At 35.8% G+C, this 18,250-nt stretch overlaps 1 protein-coding gene across 8 annotated transcripts in view; it reads left to right on the top strand.

The window, feature by feature from the left end:
- Positions 1-18,250, top strand: part of FAM185A (family with sequence similarity 185 member A) — a 78,125-nt gene that overhangs the window by 20,094 nt on the left and 39,781 nt on the right. For 6 of the 8 annotated variants that reach the window (XR_007403596.1, XM_049096647.1, XM_049096653.1 and 3 more), the window contains exon 5: positions 8,794-8,835. The exons of the other annotated variants lie outside the window; for them this stretch is intronic. Coding sequence is in view for 5 of the 6 variants with exons in the window: in XM_049096647.1 (XP_048952604.1) it covers positions 8,794-8,835 (42 nt within the window). In the remaining variant the exon portion in view is untranslated. The remainder of the gene's footprint in view (positions 1-8,793; positions 8,836-18,250) is intronic. 8 annotated transcript variants of the gene reach the window in all.

Below are 18,250 nucleotides of genomic sequence, written 5' to 3'. Positions count from 1 at the left end.
CTGACTCTTTAGAAAGAAACAAAAGCTACCTTGAAATGGTTTACTGGGGGGCAGCCCAGGTGGCTCAGCGGTTTAGCGCTGCCTTCAGCCCAGGGCCTGATCCTGGAAACCCAGGATCAAGTCCCACGTCAGGCTCCCTGCATGGAACCTGCTTCTCCCTCTGCCTGTGTCTCTGCCTCTCTCTGTCTCTCTGTGTCTCTCATGAATAAATAAATAAAAATCTTTAAAAAGAAAGAAAGAAAGAAAGAAAGAAAGAAAGAAAGAAAGAAAGAAAGAAAGAAAAAGAAAGAAAGAAAAGAAAAGAAAAGAAAAGAGAAAAGGAAAGAAAAAGAGGAGAGAGAAATGGTTTACTGGGATTGGTTTTCATTTATAACATAATTTGAACAATTAATCAGTTTTTAATATGTAAGCATACTCATGACAGTTGTTTTAGCATTTTATATTTAACTTGTTACTATTTGGAGTAAGTGATTAATAAAAGTGTACTTTAAATATTTAGATTCCCCATGTAACTTAGCCTGCTTCTCTCTCCTCCTGTGTCTCTGCCTCTCTCTCTCTCTCTCTCTTTTATTTTAGGTTCTTTGGGATATACATTGATAAATAAATTGCTGTGTATTAGTTCTCTCATTTTCTTGAATTTTTCTCATTTAACTACTTTGAATTTTAGAAACTCACAGAAATAAAAGCTCCATTAGCTATACAAGTACAGTTGACAACTTTGATATCAGAACTTCATAAATAAATGTCCCAATTTGCTTTAAGAAATGACATGTAGTCACTGGTAAAATTGTCAAACATCTGCGTTGTGAATTTAGGAAGTCAAAAATAATATAAAATTTCAAAAGAAAAGCTTTTATTGGGATAAATAGAACTTTTCATGAAGTTCATGAAAATGCTTTGTTTAAATTCTAGGATTTATTGTTAAGTCTGTTGTAAAGTTTCAGTCTGATTATCATTTGGACATATGTTATGTTAATGTTGACTCTGGACACTTAAAACTTTTTTATATGAATACTAGGAAGGAATTACTGCTTGCTTTGTGGTACGGAGAGCATAAATTTTTTTTCAGGATTTAGATATGTGATATATGCAATATTTGGGCTCAGTTCCAAGTCCAAGATGGACTTGGCTCTCTCTGTAAAGGTGATGCTGCCATCTTTATTGTGTGGCTTCTAAGCTTCCACCCAACGAAGAGAGATCAGAGATTCATGGGAAAAATTTCAAAAACAAGCTGATTCTGCCATATATTTTTATCCAGAATATCTTATTTTTATTTATTTTTATTTTATTAAGATTTATTTATTTGAGAGAGAGAGTGCCTGCATGCACACAGGGTGGGGAGGAGGGGAGAGGGAGAGGGAGAAGGAGAGGGAAAGAGTCTCAAGCAGACTTCACACTGAGCATGGAGCCTGAGCCAGGGCCAGTCTCACAACCCCAAGATCACCACCTTCACCAAAACTGAAAGTTGGGCACCCAACTGACTGCACCAGCCAGGTGTCCCTAGCCAAAATGTTTTAAATGACTTTATCAAATTGGAAGAGGCTAAGATTGAGAGTTAGCGGTATTTTAAGGCAGGAAAAAAGCACACAAATATTAGTGGGCAGTGGTAGTCTCTTTCATGTTTTATATTTATAACTGATCTTTCTCAAACTTCTATGAATTCCTCCTTTTTCCACACCTTGGGGTATTCTCCAGGATTTCATCCTGTTTTATGGTTCTTTTGCTTCTTTCTTTTTCTTGGGCATCTTATATGCTTTGAGTCTTAACCACTCACTCCTATATTCTGATAATTCAAATCTATATCTCTAGCTCTGACTGCTGACTTATACATCCATCTCCTTGAAAGACATAGCTAATTGGATCTTTACAAGCATCTCAATCTCAACATTTATAACTTCTTTTATCCTACTTTTCCCCACTTCCCCAAACCTCATCCATATGTTCCTCCTCCTCTGTTTACATTTGCAGTTCTGATATTACCATGTACCAAACTCCCCAAGCTAGAAATCTTGAACTTATCCTAGATTCTTCTCTCATCTCCCACTCATCTAATTAATCACCAGGTTTAGGTAGGTTTTATCACCTAAATATTTCTTCAATCTGTCCCATCTTTTTCTTTCTAATTTCTACTATTCTCTTTAAGATTCTTGTCACCTCAGACAGCCTAGGTGGCTCAGTGGTTTAGTGCCGCCTTCAGCCCAGGGCGTGATCCTGGAGACCCGGGATTGAGTCCCACATCGGGCTCCCTGCATGGAGCCTGCTTCTCCCTCTGCCTGTGTCTCTGCCTCTCTCTCTGTTTCTCATGAATAAATAAATAAAATATATTTTTTTAAAAAGATTCTTGTCCCCTCTTGTTTCAACTCTAGCAACAACTTTCTTCCAGTCTTTGCTTTCTTCACATCCTTCCTCCTGACTATAGCCTATGGTTGTTTATTAGAAATGCACATTGAACATGGCATTCTCTTATTCAAACTTTTGCAGTTGCCTGAATGACCTGCCTAACTTTCCATTTCCCTTTGAACCCTATACTTTACCCTCCAGAATTACATAATCTCTTACTTTCCCATATATATTCTTACCTGTTTTATACTTTCAAGTCCTTGATCAGAGCCTTTGACTATACTGATCATTCTGTTGATAGTTTTCTTAAAGTGCTTTTCCCATCTTTCTTTACTTCATTGACTTTTATTAGTGTTCAGGTAAAGCATCATCTCCTCATCTTTGGCCTTCCATTGACCCATATATTTTTGCCTAATTGTAAGTTCCTCAAGAGCAAGGATAATGTTCTTCTGTTCATCTGTGTATTCTAGCATTTAGAACTATGGCTTACAAATAGCAAGTGCCTCCCATCCTGCTACCTGTCCCCTCACCCCAATACAAAAAGAATTTAACCTTAAAGGATATTTGATTGCTCTGTTTGGATTATTAGAGTATATGATTTTTAAAACCATAATCAAAAAAAAAAAACCTTAATCACATTTCTTTTAGTGAAGAAAAATAAACTCATGTTCATCTCTAATTGATAGCTTATCTTTTCTTCCCGCCCTACTAGAATGAAGAATTACTAGCTAAGAAAAGCAATATGTTTTCTCAAACACTGGGATTTGTGGAGAAGTTGCATAACTTGAGAGTAAGCATACATGGTTATTACAGACCTTATGGCATCCGCTTTATTGAAAAGAAGACTTTTACAAAGATCTCCTCCTCTCAAATAGTGATTTGTTTATTGGAGACCAAATAGGTAGAACCAAAATACAGGAAACTGTGCTAGTATTGGTTGAGTTGTGTCCTTTTAAATAATCTGCCTTATTCCACAAAGCATTTGAGGTAAGAGGTCCATTTTGCATATTATAATGACTTTGGAATATTTCTGTTTGGGGTAGAGTTTTGTAAATATTTTGATATGAGTTGAAAATATATTTTTTTTTACTGCTTTAAAAGTTCTTTAGCAGTGACAAAAATATTTTGAAATATTCTTTATATTTATAAATATTTCTTATTTTCATAGTTTTTCTTGTTCCACTATGCTTTTACAGTATAGAATTATTAACATTCAAGAGAGATGTAATCTGAGACTCTAGGTGCCCCTGTAATATGAACTAGTCTTCATTCTTTATTTTTTTTTTAAGATTTTATTTATTCATGAGAGACACAGAGAAGAGAGGCAGAGACACAGGCAGAGGGAGAAGCAGGCTCCGGGGATCCCTGGGTGGCTCAGCGGTTTAGCGCCTGCCTTTGGCCCAGGGCATGGTCCTGGAGTCCCAGGATCGAGTACCATGTCGGGCTCCCTGCATGGAGCCTGCTTCTCTCTCCTCCTGTGTCTCTGCCTCTCTCTCTCTCTCTCTCTCTCTCTCAAATAAATAAATAAATAAATAAATCTATCTATCTTTAAAAAAAAAAAAAAGAAGAAGAAGAAACAGGCTCCATGCAGGGAGCCTGATGTGGGACTCGATCCTGGACTCTAGGATCATGCCCTGAACCGAAGGCAGACACTTTAACTGCTGAGCCACCCAGGGTTCCCAACTTCATTCTTTAATAGATCTAAAACTTCTATCTTATGGATGTAAGAACCGTAACTTTGAGATCACTTTATTTTCATGATGAGCAGTAATGCTTAGCTTTTGAGAAACATGTTTTCCTTAAAAAAAAATAGGAAATATCTATAGAATTCATTGAGACTAGTAGAAGATAATAAAGCTTTTTTGCCTTGCTGAGTGGGCAACTGGGCCCACTAGCTAAATGACTATAAAACCGTCATAGTTCTTTTTTTTTTTTTTAAGATTTTTTTATTTACTTATTCATAAGAGACACAAAGAGAGAGGCAGCGACATAGGCAGAGAAGCAGGGTCCCTTGGGCAAGCCTCATTTGGGGGACTCAATACCAGGACCCTGGGATCACAACCCAGCCAAAAAAGGCAGATGCTCAACCACTGAGCCACCCACATGTCCCTGTCATAGTTCTTTACTAATAGTTAAAATCACAAAAATCAGTGTTCTACTTCATTTTATTTTTGAAGTGTTCAGGAGGTGGAAACAATAAAGAGATTTCTGAATAGAAGTTTTCACTGTTTCACACTAGATTAATCTCCCTAAAGCATGGTTTTCTTATTTGTATCCATCTTGAAATTCTTCACTGACTCTTTGAATTTAGGATAAAGTCCATAGACTAGTACCCCACAGTTCTACAGATTGCTCTTCATTTGTTTTTCCAAACTAAATCTGAACATTTAAAAAATCATTCAAATCAATTTTAAAAATCATTTAAAAAATGATAATGTTTTCTGTGCACTGGGTACTGTACAAAGCTTTTTGGATATAATGATAAATAAGAAAGACATGATCCCCATCCCTATAGACGTGCCTAATTGCTTCAGCTTAACTGATTTGCATAATTTAAATATAGCATGTTTAGTTCTGCCTTTTTACCTTTGTTTATGTAATTCTTTTTTCCAGAAAATCCTTCCCATTGAACATATTCAAATTTTATTCATGCTTCAAATCTCAGCTCTGGTGATATCTGTACTATGTCTTCTCCTTGTCCACATCAGGTCATTTTAGTCTCTTTTTTCTGAATGGCCATAGCACCTAATACTTATTGTTCACTTTTGACTTTCACTTATAATTATTTATAAATACCAATTTTTAATTTTTTATGTATGTATCTCCCCAGATACCCTATAAGGCTTTGGATGGCCAGGCTGTCTCTGGCTCCTCCCCTAAATGATTCATGTCCCTCCCACATGCAAAATATACTCCCTTCCAAGTTTCCTAAAAGTCTCATCCCATTAGGTACCACATCAGAATACAGAATCTCTTCATCAAAATCAGATCAAGGTGTAGATGAGGCTCCTCAAGTATAGTTGCTTAAGTACAACTCCTCAAGAACAGTTTCTCGAAATCTGAAGACCTGTGAACTAAAGAGACAAGCTATCTAGCCTCCACATCCCCCCATGCACACTGCCTATACACTGATGGGACAGGTATAGGATAATTGCTATAGAGGTTCCTGTTCAAAAGTGGGAAAATGAGAGGCACGAAGCAGTCACTGGTCCATAGTGATTTTGAAATTTGGGTGGGCAGACATTGGAGTTTCCTTAATTATATCAGAAGACCTGAGAATAATTTCTTAGGGTTTCAGGCTTTGTCCTCTTGGTTTTTGTTCCTCCCTTTGAGTCATCCTTACTTTTTCATGAAATAAAGCATGTGTTTGCATCTAAGTGGTTTTCTTAGTCAGCTTCCTGACAATAGAATTTTGGAGGTCCAGTGGTCTCTTTTTACTTTGTACTGTTCAGTGTTCTTTTTAGTTCAGTTTAGCAGTGTGTTTGCTGTTGTTATTCTCTCAAAAATTTTGTCAGCCTTCTGTGAATCATGTTGGGGTTTATTCCATAAGATAAAAGCCACATCTAAGAATCTCTGTGGAGATATTGAGGTAAAATGTACTCAAGCTTTCTAGAGTGTCTGTTGTTTGATTGAGAGGCTCTGTGAAATATACCTTTAATCTTTTTAAAGGGCTTTTAGTATAATTAGTACTGTGAAGTACCACTCTTGACCTTTCTGGGGTCTTAAGAAGAGGTTTTGCAGTCACCCCTCAGCTTCATTTTAGGCCATGTACTGCCCTGGATTCAAACTTTGTTTGGAAGCTATTCCTAACTTTAACATCTTTTGCCATCTTGAGAGGCTGAGAATTTTCAAAACTATTTGTGTCCTGGTTTAGTTTGTTTGTTTGATTCGCAGCCCTTTCTTTAGATTAGTTTATCTCTCTTCTCTTGCATTTTACAGTAAGTGGTGCAAAAAACAAAACAAAACAAAAAACCTACACATAACACAACACTTTAACCTTGCTTGGAAATTTTAGTTAAATCATTCACTTCATTAAATTACATTTCTTAGTTTCCACACTACTGAAGATAATGGTGGTGTTAGGTTTCTGCAACTACTAAACAGGAATTTGCATTTCTCCAACTTCCAAAAACATTTTCCTCACTTCCTCCTGAACCTTTGTATAAAGAATACTCAAAGTCCAACTTTCTACTAACTGTTCAAGGCAATTTAAGCTTTCTTTAACACATCCCTCAAAATCTTTCCAACCTCTACCCATTGCCAAGTTCCAAAACTACTCCTACATTTTTAGGTATTTATTATGGCAGCACCCCATGTTCAGTTTTCAACATCTATACTAGTTACTTCTAACAAGTTATCTCTAAACTTAGCAGCTGAAAGCAACAAACATTTATTGTCTTAACAGTTTGGTTAGGTTAGGAATCTTGGTGTGGCTTAACTGGATCCTGTCAGCTGAGGCCATGGGGTACATTTGAATGTTCCACAAAGGGACAGTCTGCTTCCTAGCCCACTCATGTGGTTGTTGGCAGGATTCAGGTCAGATCCTGTTGGACAGAGGCCTTTTTTAGTTCCTTCCTAGTGGGCTTCTTTTATGGGGCAGTTGACAGCATGACTAGCTGGCTTCCCTCAGAGCAGAAGAGGGCTGGCAAGACAGAAACTATTATCTTTTTGTAACCTAATCTTGGAAGCAACATCCTATCACTTTTGCCTTATGTTCTGTGTTAAAAGCAAATTATTAGGTACAGCCTATACTTGAGGGGAGGAGATTATACAAGGGTATGAATACCAGGAGGCAGGGATCATTGAAAGCCATCTTAGAAGCAGTAGGATCTTTGGCCACTAATTGCATATGATGGTGAATCTGCATTTACTGGGTTTGAAAATTGGAAGAGAGTGTCTAGAACACACCAATGAAATAATATTTACATAACACATTTAAAAGAATCTTTACAGGGATCCCTGGGTGGCGCAGAGGTTTAGCGCCTGCCTTTGGCCCAGGGCGCGATCCTGGAGACCCGGGATCGAATCCCATGTCGGGCTCCCGGTGCATGGAGCCTGCTTCTCCCTCTGCCTGTGTCTTTGCCTCTCTCTCTCTCTCTCTCTCTCTCTGTGACTATCATAAATAAGTAAAAATTAAAAAAAAAAAAAGAAAACTGGGATTTCATATCCATTTTAAAAAATAAAAAAAATAAAAGAATCTTTACAACCCTGTAACTTACTGAGACTTGAAAATAATTTTAGGAGCTTAATTTCTTTATACAAACCAAGTTTTATGCCTACACAAATGTACCCCTTGTTTATATCTTCACTTGAAGTATGATGGAGTAAAAGACTTTTTAGAGAGATTTTTGTAATCAAAGTACATCTGACTGTAGGACAAATGATCAAGTGCTTTGTTGGCTTTTTCTCAGTTACTGATATATGACCGTATTTACAGGATGTAAGAAGTTAAGTAAATGAGGTCACTTGCCCTGGATATTTCTGAGATAAAAGTTATTCCTGTACCTTTTTAAGGTAGTTCTGGTATTATGGTAGAAAGCCATGTTGCTTGCATTTTCAGTGCAGTGAACTTAGGTGGTATGACTCTAGGAGTAATTCTACAAACAGACACACATATGAAGAAAAATCATACTAATTTTGGTATTAGAAGAAAGAGGCTGAGAAGAATGATTGCAATATCCTATACTTGTCCTGGAAAATGTATTTTCATCAAAAGACAGGAACCTCTGAAACCTTTTTCTTTGTTAGTCATACTGCCGTGTGTTCATTATTCCTGCCCCAAACTCTGTAACTCTTGGCACAGAAATGACTTTAACAGGCCCGGCAGAGTGGCCTGAAAAATAACAGTGATAACTTTTTTCCATGGATTATTTTAGTATTAGTTGGTTCACAACTTGAGTGATCTGATAAATATAGTGATGTTTATGCTGAAAATACATGGTACATTTAAGTAACTTTTTCATTTACGCGTTACAGAAATATCCTTACATTTCTTTCATGTTTCCCAGAAAGTATGGTGGTTCCTTTTGTAGTTATGCTAGAGAAGCTTAAGGTAGAATAGAGGAAAAGAGTTTGTATAGATGACTAAAGCTAGTTATTTCAGAGTTGCAGCTAAATCTCTCAGTAGATTTGTAATAGAAAATTTGTCAACAATAATAACAATGTTATTAAATAACATGGATAGCCAACCGTGTTTTATTTTTTTAAAAGATTTTATTTATTTGTTCATGAGAGACAAAGAGAGGCAGATACATAGGCAGAGGGAGAAGCAGGCTCCTCACAGGGAGCCCAGTGGGGGCTCGATCCTGGAACCCCAGGATCACACCCTGAGCCAAAGACAACGTTCAACCACTGAGCCACCCAGGCGTCCCCCAACCATGTTAGAATACTATACAACAGTTCCTTTCTAGATTATCCCTAATATATAAAATTGTCTTTCTTTTTCCTTTACAGGTGATATAACGTTACAAAGCAAGATGGGAAATATCGTAGTAGGTATGTGCTAAGCTGCTGGTTGGTAAATTTTGCATCCTTTTAAGAATAGCTATCTTTGTGATATTTTATTAGGGTAAATAAAATCTGAAATTTAGCTGACGAATCTGATAGAATCCTGATAATGGAAGTCAAATATAGGCAGACCCATTGTATGAATACATAAAATTATTCCTGGAAATTTATTGACTCCTCATCCTATAAATAATGTATAATTATAGATTTGGTATCAGTAAGAATAAAGTTAGAATTCTGACTTCACCACTTTGTATAAATGGGCTAATTACCTTCTCTGTGCTTCAATTTCCACATCTAAAAAAATAGAAATAATACTAAGTACCTATCATTTAGGGTTATTATAAGAAGTGAGATCATATATTTAAAGTACTTCACGATTTATGACGTTTGGTAAAAATTGAATAAATAATAGTCATTTTTATTATTGTTCTAATCCTAAGTCAGAGCTAATAGTGGCTAATGGTACCTTAGACCTCATCACTACATGTGATTCTGCATCTGTGGGAGAAAAAGTTCAGATTTCAGAGAGTTTAGATAGTTTTTCTCCTCCCAAATAGCACCAAGTGGGCAAAGGCACACTGAACCCTAAGAGTAGTGGTGGTTTTTTGGCCTTAAAGGATTGGGGGTGGGGATGGGAAACCAGAACCTTTGTGGGGAAGCTGTGGCTTATTGTCATTATGAACACCCAAGCATCCTGGCTTTGTCCTTTTTGACATTTTACATTTTTCCTTTCTTTGTACTGATTGAAATAGTAAACATGTTCAATAGTTCTTTACACTATCACTCCTGAAGTTTCTGGCTAAAAGTACATACCTTTTTAAAAATTTTTAAGAGGGCAGCCTCGGTGGCTCAGCAGTTTAGCGCTGCCTTCAGCCCGGGGTGTGATCCTGGAGTCCCGGGATTGAGTCCCGCATCAGGCTCCCAGCGTGGTGCCTGCTTCTCCCTCTGCCTGTGTCTCTGCCTCTCTCTTTCTCTGTCATAAATAAATAAATAAATAAATAAATAAATAAACAAACAAACAAACAAACAAATAAATAAAATTTTAGGGGATAGTATCTTTTATGTTCAGTGAGTGATTAAGTAGAAAATAAAGGCTTCTTAAGTGGTAGTTATAAATCCTTTTACCTAGGACTCCTGGGTGGCTCAGCGGTTAAGCATCTACCTTTGGCTCAGCGTGTGATCCTGTGGTCCTGGGATCGAATCCTGCATCAGGCTCCCTGCATGGAGCCTGCTTCTCCCTCTACCTATGTCCCTGCTTCTCTGCCTGTGTCTCTCATGAATAAATAAATAAAATCTTTTAAAAGAAAATTATTTTTAAAAAAAATCATTTTAACTAAGACATGACAGAAGGATTTACCTGTTTCCAGTAATCAAGATTTTCTGTTGACTGCTCAGGCCATTTCGTCAGAGCACACATCTTGAGATGGTAAGGGAAATTTCTAGTGTGAACAAAAAGGTACACTGGTGAGAAGCTAAGCTAGCTGAGGAGAGAAAATGCTAGACAGAGTGGAGTTTGTAGCAATAAGGCAAGAGGGGAAAAAGAGAATATTGCAAATTGGGAGGCACAGAATTTCAATACCAACTAGAAGGCCCTTTAAGCAGATATGAATTTGACGAATCAGGGATCCCTGTGTGGCGCAGCGGTTTGGCGCCCGCCTTTGGCCCAGGGCGTGATTCTGGAGACCCGGGATCGAATCCCACATCGGGCTCCCAGTGCATGGAGCCTGCTTCTCCCTCTGCCTGTGTCTCTGCCTCTCTCTCTCTCTCTCTGTGACTATCATAAATAAATAAAAAAAAAAAAATTAAAAAAAAAAAAAGCAGATATGAATTTGACGAATCTTATGATTATAATATGATAATGCTAGTGTTATTCTTGGATGGAAATATGGGAACAAAACGGAAAACCATTCTCTAAAATTGGAAATGGTTATTTATTTATACTGGCAAAGAATAGTAATAGCAGGGATGAAATGAACAGTAATGTACGTGTTTGAAGATGGTTTCAAACTCTGTATAAATGATTAACATTATAAATTCTTTTTAATTTTCCATATGAACTTTTCCCCACTATTAAGTACCAGAGGGATTTTCAAACAAAATGTTTTATTTTTCTTAGATTAATCTCTGTCTACTCAAAGAAAATGACCTAAGTCCAATGTTAAGAAATATATTATAGGGGGGACGCCTGGGTGGCTCAGCGGTTGAGCATCTGCCTTTGGCTCAGGTCGTGATTCTGGGGTCCTGGGATCGAGTCCCACATCGGGCTCCCTGCAGGGAGCCTGCTTCTCCCTCTACCTATGTCTCTGCCTCTCTCTGTGTCTCTCATGAATAAATAAATAAAATATGTTTGTTTTTTTTTTAATATATTGTAGGGGCGCCTCGGTGGCTCAGTCAGTTGAGTGTTGGACTCTTTGTTTTGGCTCCACTGGTGATCTTGGTATCATGGGATAGAACCATGTGTTGGGCTCCATGGTTGGCAGGGAATTTGCTTGGAGAGTCTGCTTTCTGGCCCTCCCTCTGTCCTGCCACCAGGGCATACTTGCTCGTACATGCATGCTTGCTCACTTGCTCTCAAATGAATAAAAAAATCTTCTAGATTCTAGAAGTAGTTAATGACCCTTTATATTTTCTTTAGCAAAATTTAAATCGAGTCCGTGGTTTTAGGTTCTTAAAAATCCACAAATATGTGAAAGTAAATAAAGGTTGAATTCTTTATTTGGTAAATGTGGTTGATAAATTTAGGGTTTTATTTTGGAAGAATCTTTTAAAATAAGAGAAAATGTATACATTTGTTAAATTATATTTTGATCTGTTGTAGTGTGGAGAAGCATGAACTGTAGAAGTAGATTTGATTGTGAATTTTGGTCCTACCACCTATTTGCTGTGTGAGTTTGATCAAATTAATAAGTGTTTCTGAATTTGCATTTTTACACATAAAATGGATATCACTTAATATAGTGCAACATTGTTAAGATATTAAATAGCATAGTACCCACTAATAGCCTACTGTTGACCAGAAGCCTTAACCAATAACACAAACTGTTAGTTAACACATATTTTGTATGCCATATGTATTACATATTATATTATTATAATAAGTAAGCAAGAGAAAAGAAATGTTAAGAAAATCATAAGAGAAAATTCACATTCACAGTACTGTACTGTATATTTATCCAAAAAATTCACTTATGAATTTTCACTTTTTCAATTTTTTCAAATTCATAAGTGAATTCAAATTTTTTCAAATTCCTAACAGTTCAAACCTGTGTTGTTCAAGGATCACCAATATAAGGTACAGCCCAACAAATGGTAGTTATTCAATAAACTATCCTTCTCTTTCTTCTTGGAGTTTATTATCTGTAATATAAAACATGTAAGCCACTATGTTTTAGCCCTAATTATGAAAGAAATGTTTATTTCATAAATTCCTTTCTTTCAGTATCTATATCAAGACTTTGGAAGAAAAATATAAATTATGTCTATATTTACTGCCTCAACATTGTGCTAATATTTGAAGACAATCTTGTGTATGGCAGTAACTAGTCAACATCTATTTGTTGAATGCCTGCTCTGTATCAGGAACTCTTTTAGGTACTAGGAAATATTATGGTCTCCATGCTCACGTTTGGCCTGAGTAGAAAGACAATAAGCATGTAAATAACCAAAGATAACTTCAAATTGTGCAATGAATAAATAAGAGGGTAATGGAATAGAGAATGAGGAAAGAAAGCTATTGCGTTTAGCAATCAGGAAGAGTCTGAAGAAGGGACATTTGAACTAAAGCCAGAATGGGAAAGAGGCTCATAAAATTCTGGATACAGAGCTCCCCAGATAGAGGAAAAGCTGGTGCAAGCCCTGAAAATTGAATGAACCTACCATTTTCAAGGTATAGAAGGAGATCTTGTGGAGAGTCATGGGAGATGAGGGAAGTGAGGGCTAAATCCAGATAGAGCCTTATAGACATTGTAAGAATACGGACTTAATTCCAACTACAACAGGTGTTAGCAGGGGAGTAATATATGATTTATATTTTGAAAAAGCAACCAAGAGCTGTTGTTTTGTAATGTACCAGAGGGTATAGAAATTGAAGCAGGCAATTAGAAAGCTTAATTTGTTTATCTATACTGTTGATGGATACCTGGGCTGTGTCTAGTTTTTGGCAATTGTAAAAAAGGTTGCTATGAACATTTTTAGACAAATCATTTTATGGAGGGATATATGGATTACATATATATAAATATATGTGTACATATGTGTATATATATATACACACACATTTTTATGTATGTATTTTTCTCCTCTTGGGTAAATACCTAGGAATAGAATAGCTGATTTGAGTTTGCATAATAAACTACCAGATAAACTACCCCCCAAGTTCCATTTCACACTTCCTCCTACAGTGTATGAGTTGTTCCGCATCCTCACCAGTATTTTTATTGTCAGTCTTTTAATTTCACCCGTTCCAGTGTGTGTACAGTGGTTTCCCTATATTAATTTACATTTCCCTGATGACTAATGATGTTTAGTACTTTCTTGTGTACTTATTGGTTATTAGTATATCTTTTTTTTTTTTTCAGATTTTATTTATGTATTTGAGAGAAAGAGAGCATGAGCAGGGAGGGGCAGAGTGATAAACAGACTCCCTTCTGAGCAGGGAGCCAGACATAGGATTTGATCCTGGGACTCTGGGATCATGACTCCACTGAAGACAGACCCCTAACCAACCGAGCCACCCAGGCGCCTCTCTTTCTTTATGAAGTTTTGTGTTTTGTTTGTTTGTTTAAAGATTCTATTTATTTATTCATTAGAGATACAAAGAGAAAGGCAGAGACATAGCAGAGGAAGAAGCAGATCCCTTACAAGGAGCCTGATGTGGGACTTGATCCTGGACCCCAGAATCATGCCCTGAGCTGAAAGATGCTCAACCACTGAGCCAACAAGGCGTCCCTCTTTTTGAATATTTTGTTCAGATATTTTGCCCATTTAATTTTCAACTGGATTATTTATCTTTTTATTATTGAATTGGAGGAGTTGTTCATATGTTCTGGGAACAACCCTCCGTCAGATCGTTGTTTTTCCATATTTCCTCTCAGTCTGTGACTTGCCTATGCATTTTCTTAAGTGTGTTTTGATGAGAAGATTTCCATTTTGATAAAGTCTAATTTACTGATTATTTTCATGGTTATTGTTTCCTGTGTCCTGAGAAATCTGTATCTGCTTTCAATCATAAAGCTGTTCTCTTATGTTTTTCTCTAGCATCTTTAATAGTTTCTGCTTTTGCCTTCAATCTATCTCTAATTTTTGTGTTGAGTGTGCAATAAGAATCAAGATTTGTTTTTTCCCATATGAATGTTTTAGTTATTATATCACCACTTGTTGAAAAATCTTTCATTCTCCAATGTATTACTTCATCATCTTTATCTAGAATCGTGACTGTATAGGTAATAGATACTTTATTATTATATTAATAATTTGTTTTATCTGGTTTTACATTTGGTGATTTTTTTCAAGAAATTTGTCTATTTTGTCAAATTATCAAATTTGTTCACATATTTATGCAAAGTATTCCCTTATACTCCTTTTTATGCCTATAGGATGTGTAGTGATATTTCTTTCCTCTTCATCCCTGATATTGATAGTTATATTCTCTTTTTCTGGATTAGTGAGACTTGACTTTATAATTTTGTTAATCTTTTCAAAGAACCAACTTTTCATGTTGTTAGTATCTCTATTGTTTGTTTTCTAATGTATTGATTGATTTCTGCTGTTTATTTTGTTCTTTCGTTTACTTTGAGTTTCCTTGCTCCTCTTAGTCTAGCTTCTTCAGGTAAAACATTAGGTCATTGATTTCAGACTTTTTATTTTAGACTTTGTTTTTTAATATTAGCATTTAAATTATAAGTATTAAAAAGCAATATATTCCTCATATTTTGAAATTAAGTTTTTATTTTAACTGTATTCAAATGCCAGTTGGTTAACATAGAGTGTAATATTAGTTTCAGGTATACAATATAATGATTCAATACTTCCATATATTACCCAGTGCTCATCACAAGTGCACTCTTTAATCCCCATTGCTTATTTCATCCATCCTCCCACCCACCTCCACTCTGGTAACCCATCAGTTTGTTCTCTATAATGAAGAGTCTGTTTCTTGGTTTGTCTCTTTTTTTTTTTTCCTTTACATAGATCCATGTATGGATCCAGCATAGATCCATCCTTGTTGCAAATGGCAAGATTTATTTTATTAGTTTTAGGTGTGGAATATAGTGATTCAGTAATTCTGTACATTACTAAGTACCCATCATGGCAAGTGTACTTCTAATCCCCTTCACCTATTTCATCCATCCCCCCACCTCTCCCCTCTGGTAACCATCAGTTTGTTCTGTATAGTTAAGAGTCTCTTTCTACATTTGTCTCTTTTTGTCTTTGTTTTTTTTTTTGTTTTTTTTTTTTTCTTTCTTTCTTTTTGTCTTTGTTGATTTGTTTCTTAAATTCCACATATGAGTGAAATCATATGGTATTTGTTTTTTTCTCACTGATTTTTTTTACTAGCATAATACTCTCTTGCTCCAACCATATTATTGTAAATGGTAAGATTTCATTCTTTTTTCTGAGTAATATTCCACTGTATACCACATCTTTTTTATCCATTCATCTATCGATGGACATTTGGGTTGCTTCCATAATTCAGTTAGTGTAAATAATGCTGCACTAAACACAGGGGTGTTTTTATCCCTTAGAATTAGTGTTTTCATATTCCTTAGGTAAATACCTACAAGTGTGATTACTAGATCATATGGTAGCTCTTTTTAATTTTTAATTTTGCCTTCTTTTGAAGGATATTATCACTGGGTATATAATTCTGAGTTGACTGATTTTTTTAAAGTATAAAAAAATATAAACCAGGGTAAAAGATAAGTAACAAACTAGAAGGATACCTGATATATATCCATATAGACATATAATCATGGGAGGGGGGTGTATGACAAATGAGAATAAAAGGAACACTCAGTGACAACATGGATGAACATGAACAAGCAGTTCACAGAGAAATAGTCAATATACATATATAATACTGTTCCATCTAAACCATAAACCATAAATCAAAACCATCTAAACATAAGCAGCCATGACTTAAAATACTAATAAAATCAATTGGTGATAAAGTTACAGTGAAACATGGATTCCTATCAATATTTGTTCAGGTGTGAATTAATTAACCATTTTGTAGGTCAATTTGGAAATGTATATCAAAATTGGAAGTGTCTACATTTACTTTGCTCTAGCATTTCCTCTTTTAGAACTTTATCCCAAGAGGATAATCTGGTGAGAATATAAAGATATATACATTAGGATATTCATCTTTCTGTTTATAATAGAAAGATAGTGTACATTTTAAGTTGTTTCAGTAGGGGAATAATCAAATTTATTTGGCACATTTGTAAAACAAAATATTAGCCTTTAACAATATAATAACCTGACTCTATAGTTTACAATATAGACATATATTCCTGATATATTTTTTAAGATTTTTATTTATTTATTTGAGAAAGAGCCTGAGCAGGGAACCTGATGTGGGACTAGATTCCAGGACCCAGAGATCATGACTTGAGTGAAAGGCAGACATTTAACCCAACTGAGAAACCCAAGTGCCCTTGACATTTTTTTTTTTTAAGATTTTATTTACTTATTCATGAGAGACACACAGAGAGAGAGAGGCAGAGACAGGCAGAGGGAGAAGCAGGCTCCATGCAGGGAGCCCGACGCGGGACTCAATCCCAGGTCTCCAGGATCACGCCCTGGACTGCAGGCAGCACCAAACCGCTGTGCCACCGGGGCTGCCCTAACCTTTTATTAAATGAAAAAAACCAACATAAGACGTTGTACTATTATTTCATATGTTTATATTTATAGTGAGTATTAAATCAGAAAAGGACAGGAGGGAGAAAAGAAGAGAGCAGAGCACAGCAAAAAATACCCAAAACTTGAATTCAAAGTTGTTTGGGTCCTGTTATAAATTTCTTCTTTTGAATATATCTGGACCCAAAAGTCACTGATTTGTGAAAATACATCCCATTTCTCCTAACATCTGGAACAGAAGATGTCATACAATTTCTCAAGAACCCACTTGTGCTCCTTTATAAGAAAAACATTGCTGATTTTTTGTTTAATAGGAACATAACAGCTTAAGAGGTCAAACCAAAATGTGATGACATAATCTAAGCAAGTCAGCAAAGTCCTAGGTATCTATTTGATAAAAATAGTGAGCAGTCAAGGTCAGTGAAAAGTTAGAACTGCCCTGAGACAACTTTTTTTCATTTCTAAGCAAGAATTTAATATCTGTATACTACTAAAACCTTAGGAAAAGAGCTGATTTCAGTAAATTGGTAAATCTCATTGTCTTAAACAGAATTAAATTTTACTTTTGGGAGGGGGGGTGGGCAAGGGAGAGCTTATTTTCTCAAACCAAGATGTTTTGCTCTAGGAATCAGCAGACTCTGTAAAGGGCCAGATATTAAATATTTTTGGCTCTGTGGGCCACACAGTCTACCTGTACTATGCAACTCTCACATTGTAACACAAAGCAGTCATTGACAATGCACAAACGAATGGATATGTCTTGTTCCAATAAAACTTCATTAATAAAAACAGGAGGGCTGTAGTTTGCCATCCCTTCTGTAGAGCCTAAAAACCTTGTTATGAGTCTGGTAAAATTTTGGATATGATGCCTTAATCCCAAAGGTGAAGTTTCTTGATTACTTGGCTTGTGTTTTTCATAAAAGGTTTGCTGGAGAGATTTGAAGGCAACTCTGAATCATGGTAACCTAATTAAAGTCTACTCAGTAACTTGGATTTTGAGGAATTGAAATTGCTAATAAGCAAATTAGTTACAAAGAAACAAAAAAGTGATTTGTAGGAACCTGAGAGGGAAGTTTATTAGAATAGCAGAGACTTCAAAATATTGGAATAGGTGGTAAGAAAAAGTTATATATAATATTATCAAGTTAGAATATTAGGAGACTTGAGATGATTTAGGTATTATCCTATCTGATAAAGGAAAATAGACAAAGTATTCTTCCTATGATTCCTTTATTAAGAAGAATATAATTCAGGTAAAAGGAATTTAGATAATATAATTGATCAGGTTCTTAAGTATTATCTTATCAGTCATTTGGATTGTGTATATACATTATAATATGCCTCCCCAAACCCCATTCTTCCTAATTTCTCTCTCAGAAGCTAAGTGCTGTAAAAAAATTTTGATTATATATGTCAAAACCATGATTTTCTTTGGACTCATATTTCTTAAAATGTTTTTTTTTTCTGGAATACCAGATCATCCATTTAAAATGAGTCAACAGGGGCACCTGGGTGGTCAGTCAGTTGGGGATCTGAC

The sequence above is a fragment of the Canis lupus genome, chromosome 18 (genome assembly GCF_003254725.2).
Source record: "Canis lupus dingo isolate Sandy chromosome 18, ASM325472v2, whole genome shotgun sequence".
Lineage (NCBI taxonomy): Eukaryota > Metazoa > Chordata > Mammalia > Carnivora > Canidae > Canis > Canis lupus.
This window is presented reverse-complemented; position numbering and strand designations above follow the sequence as displayed.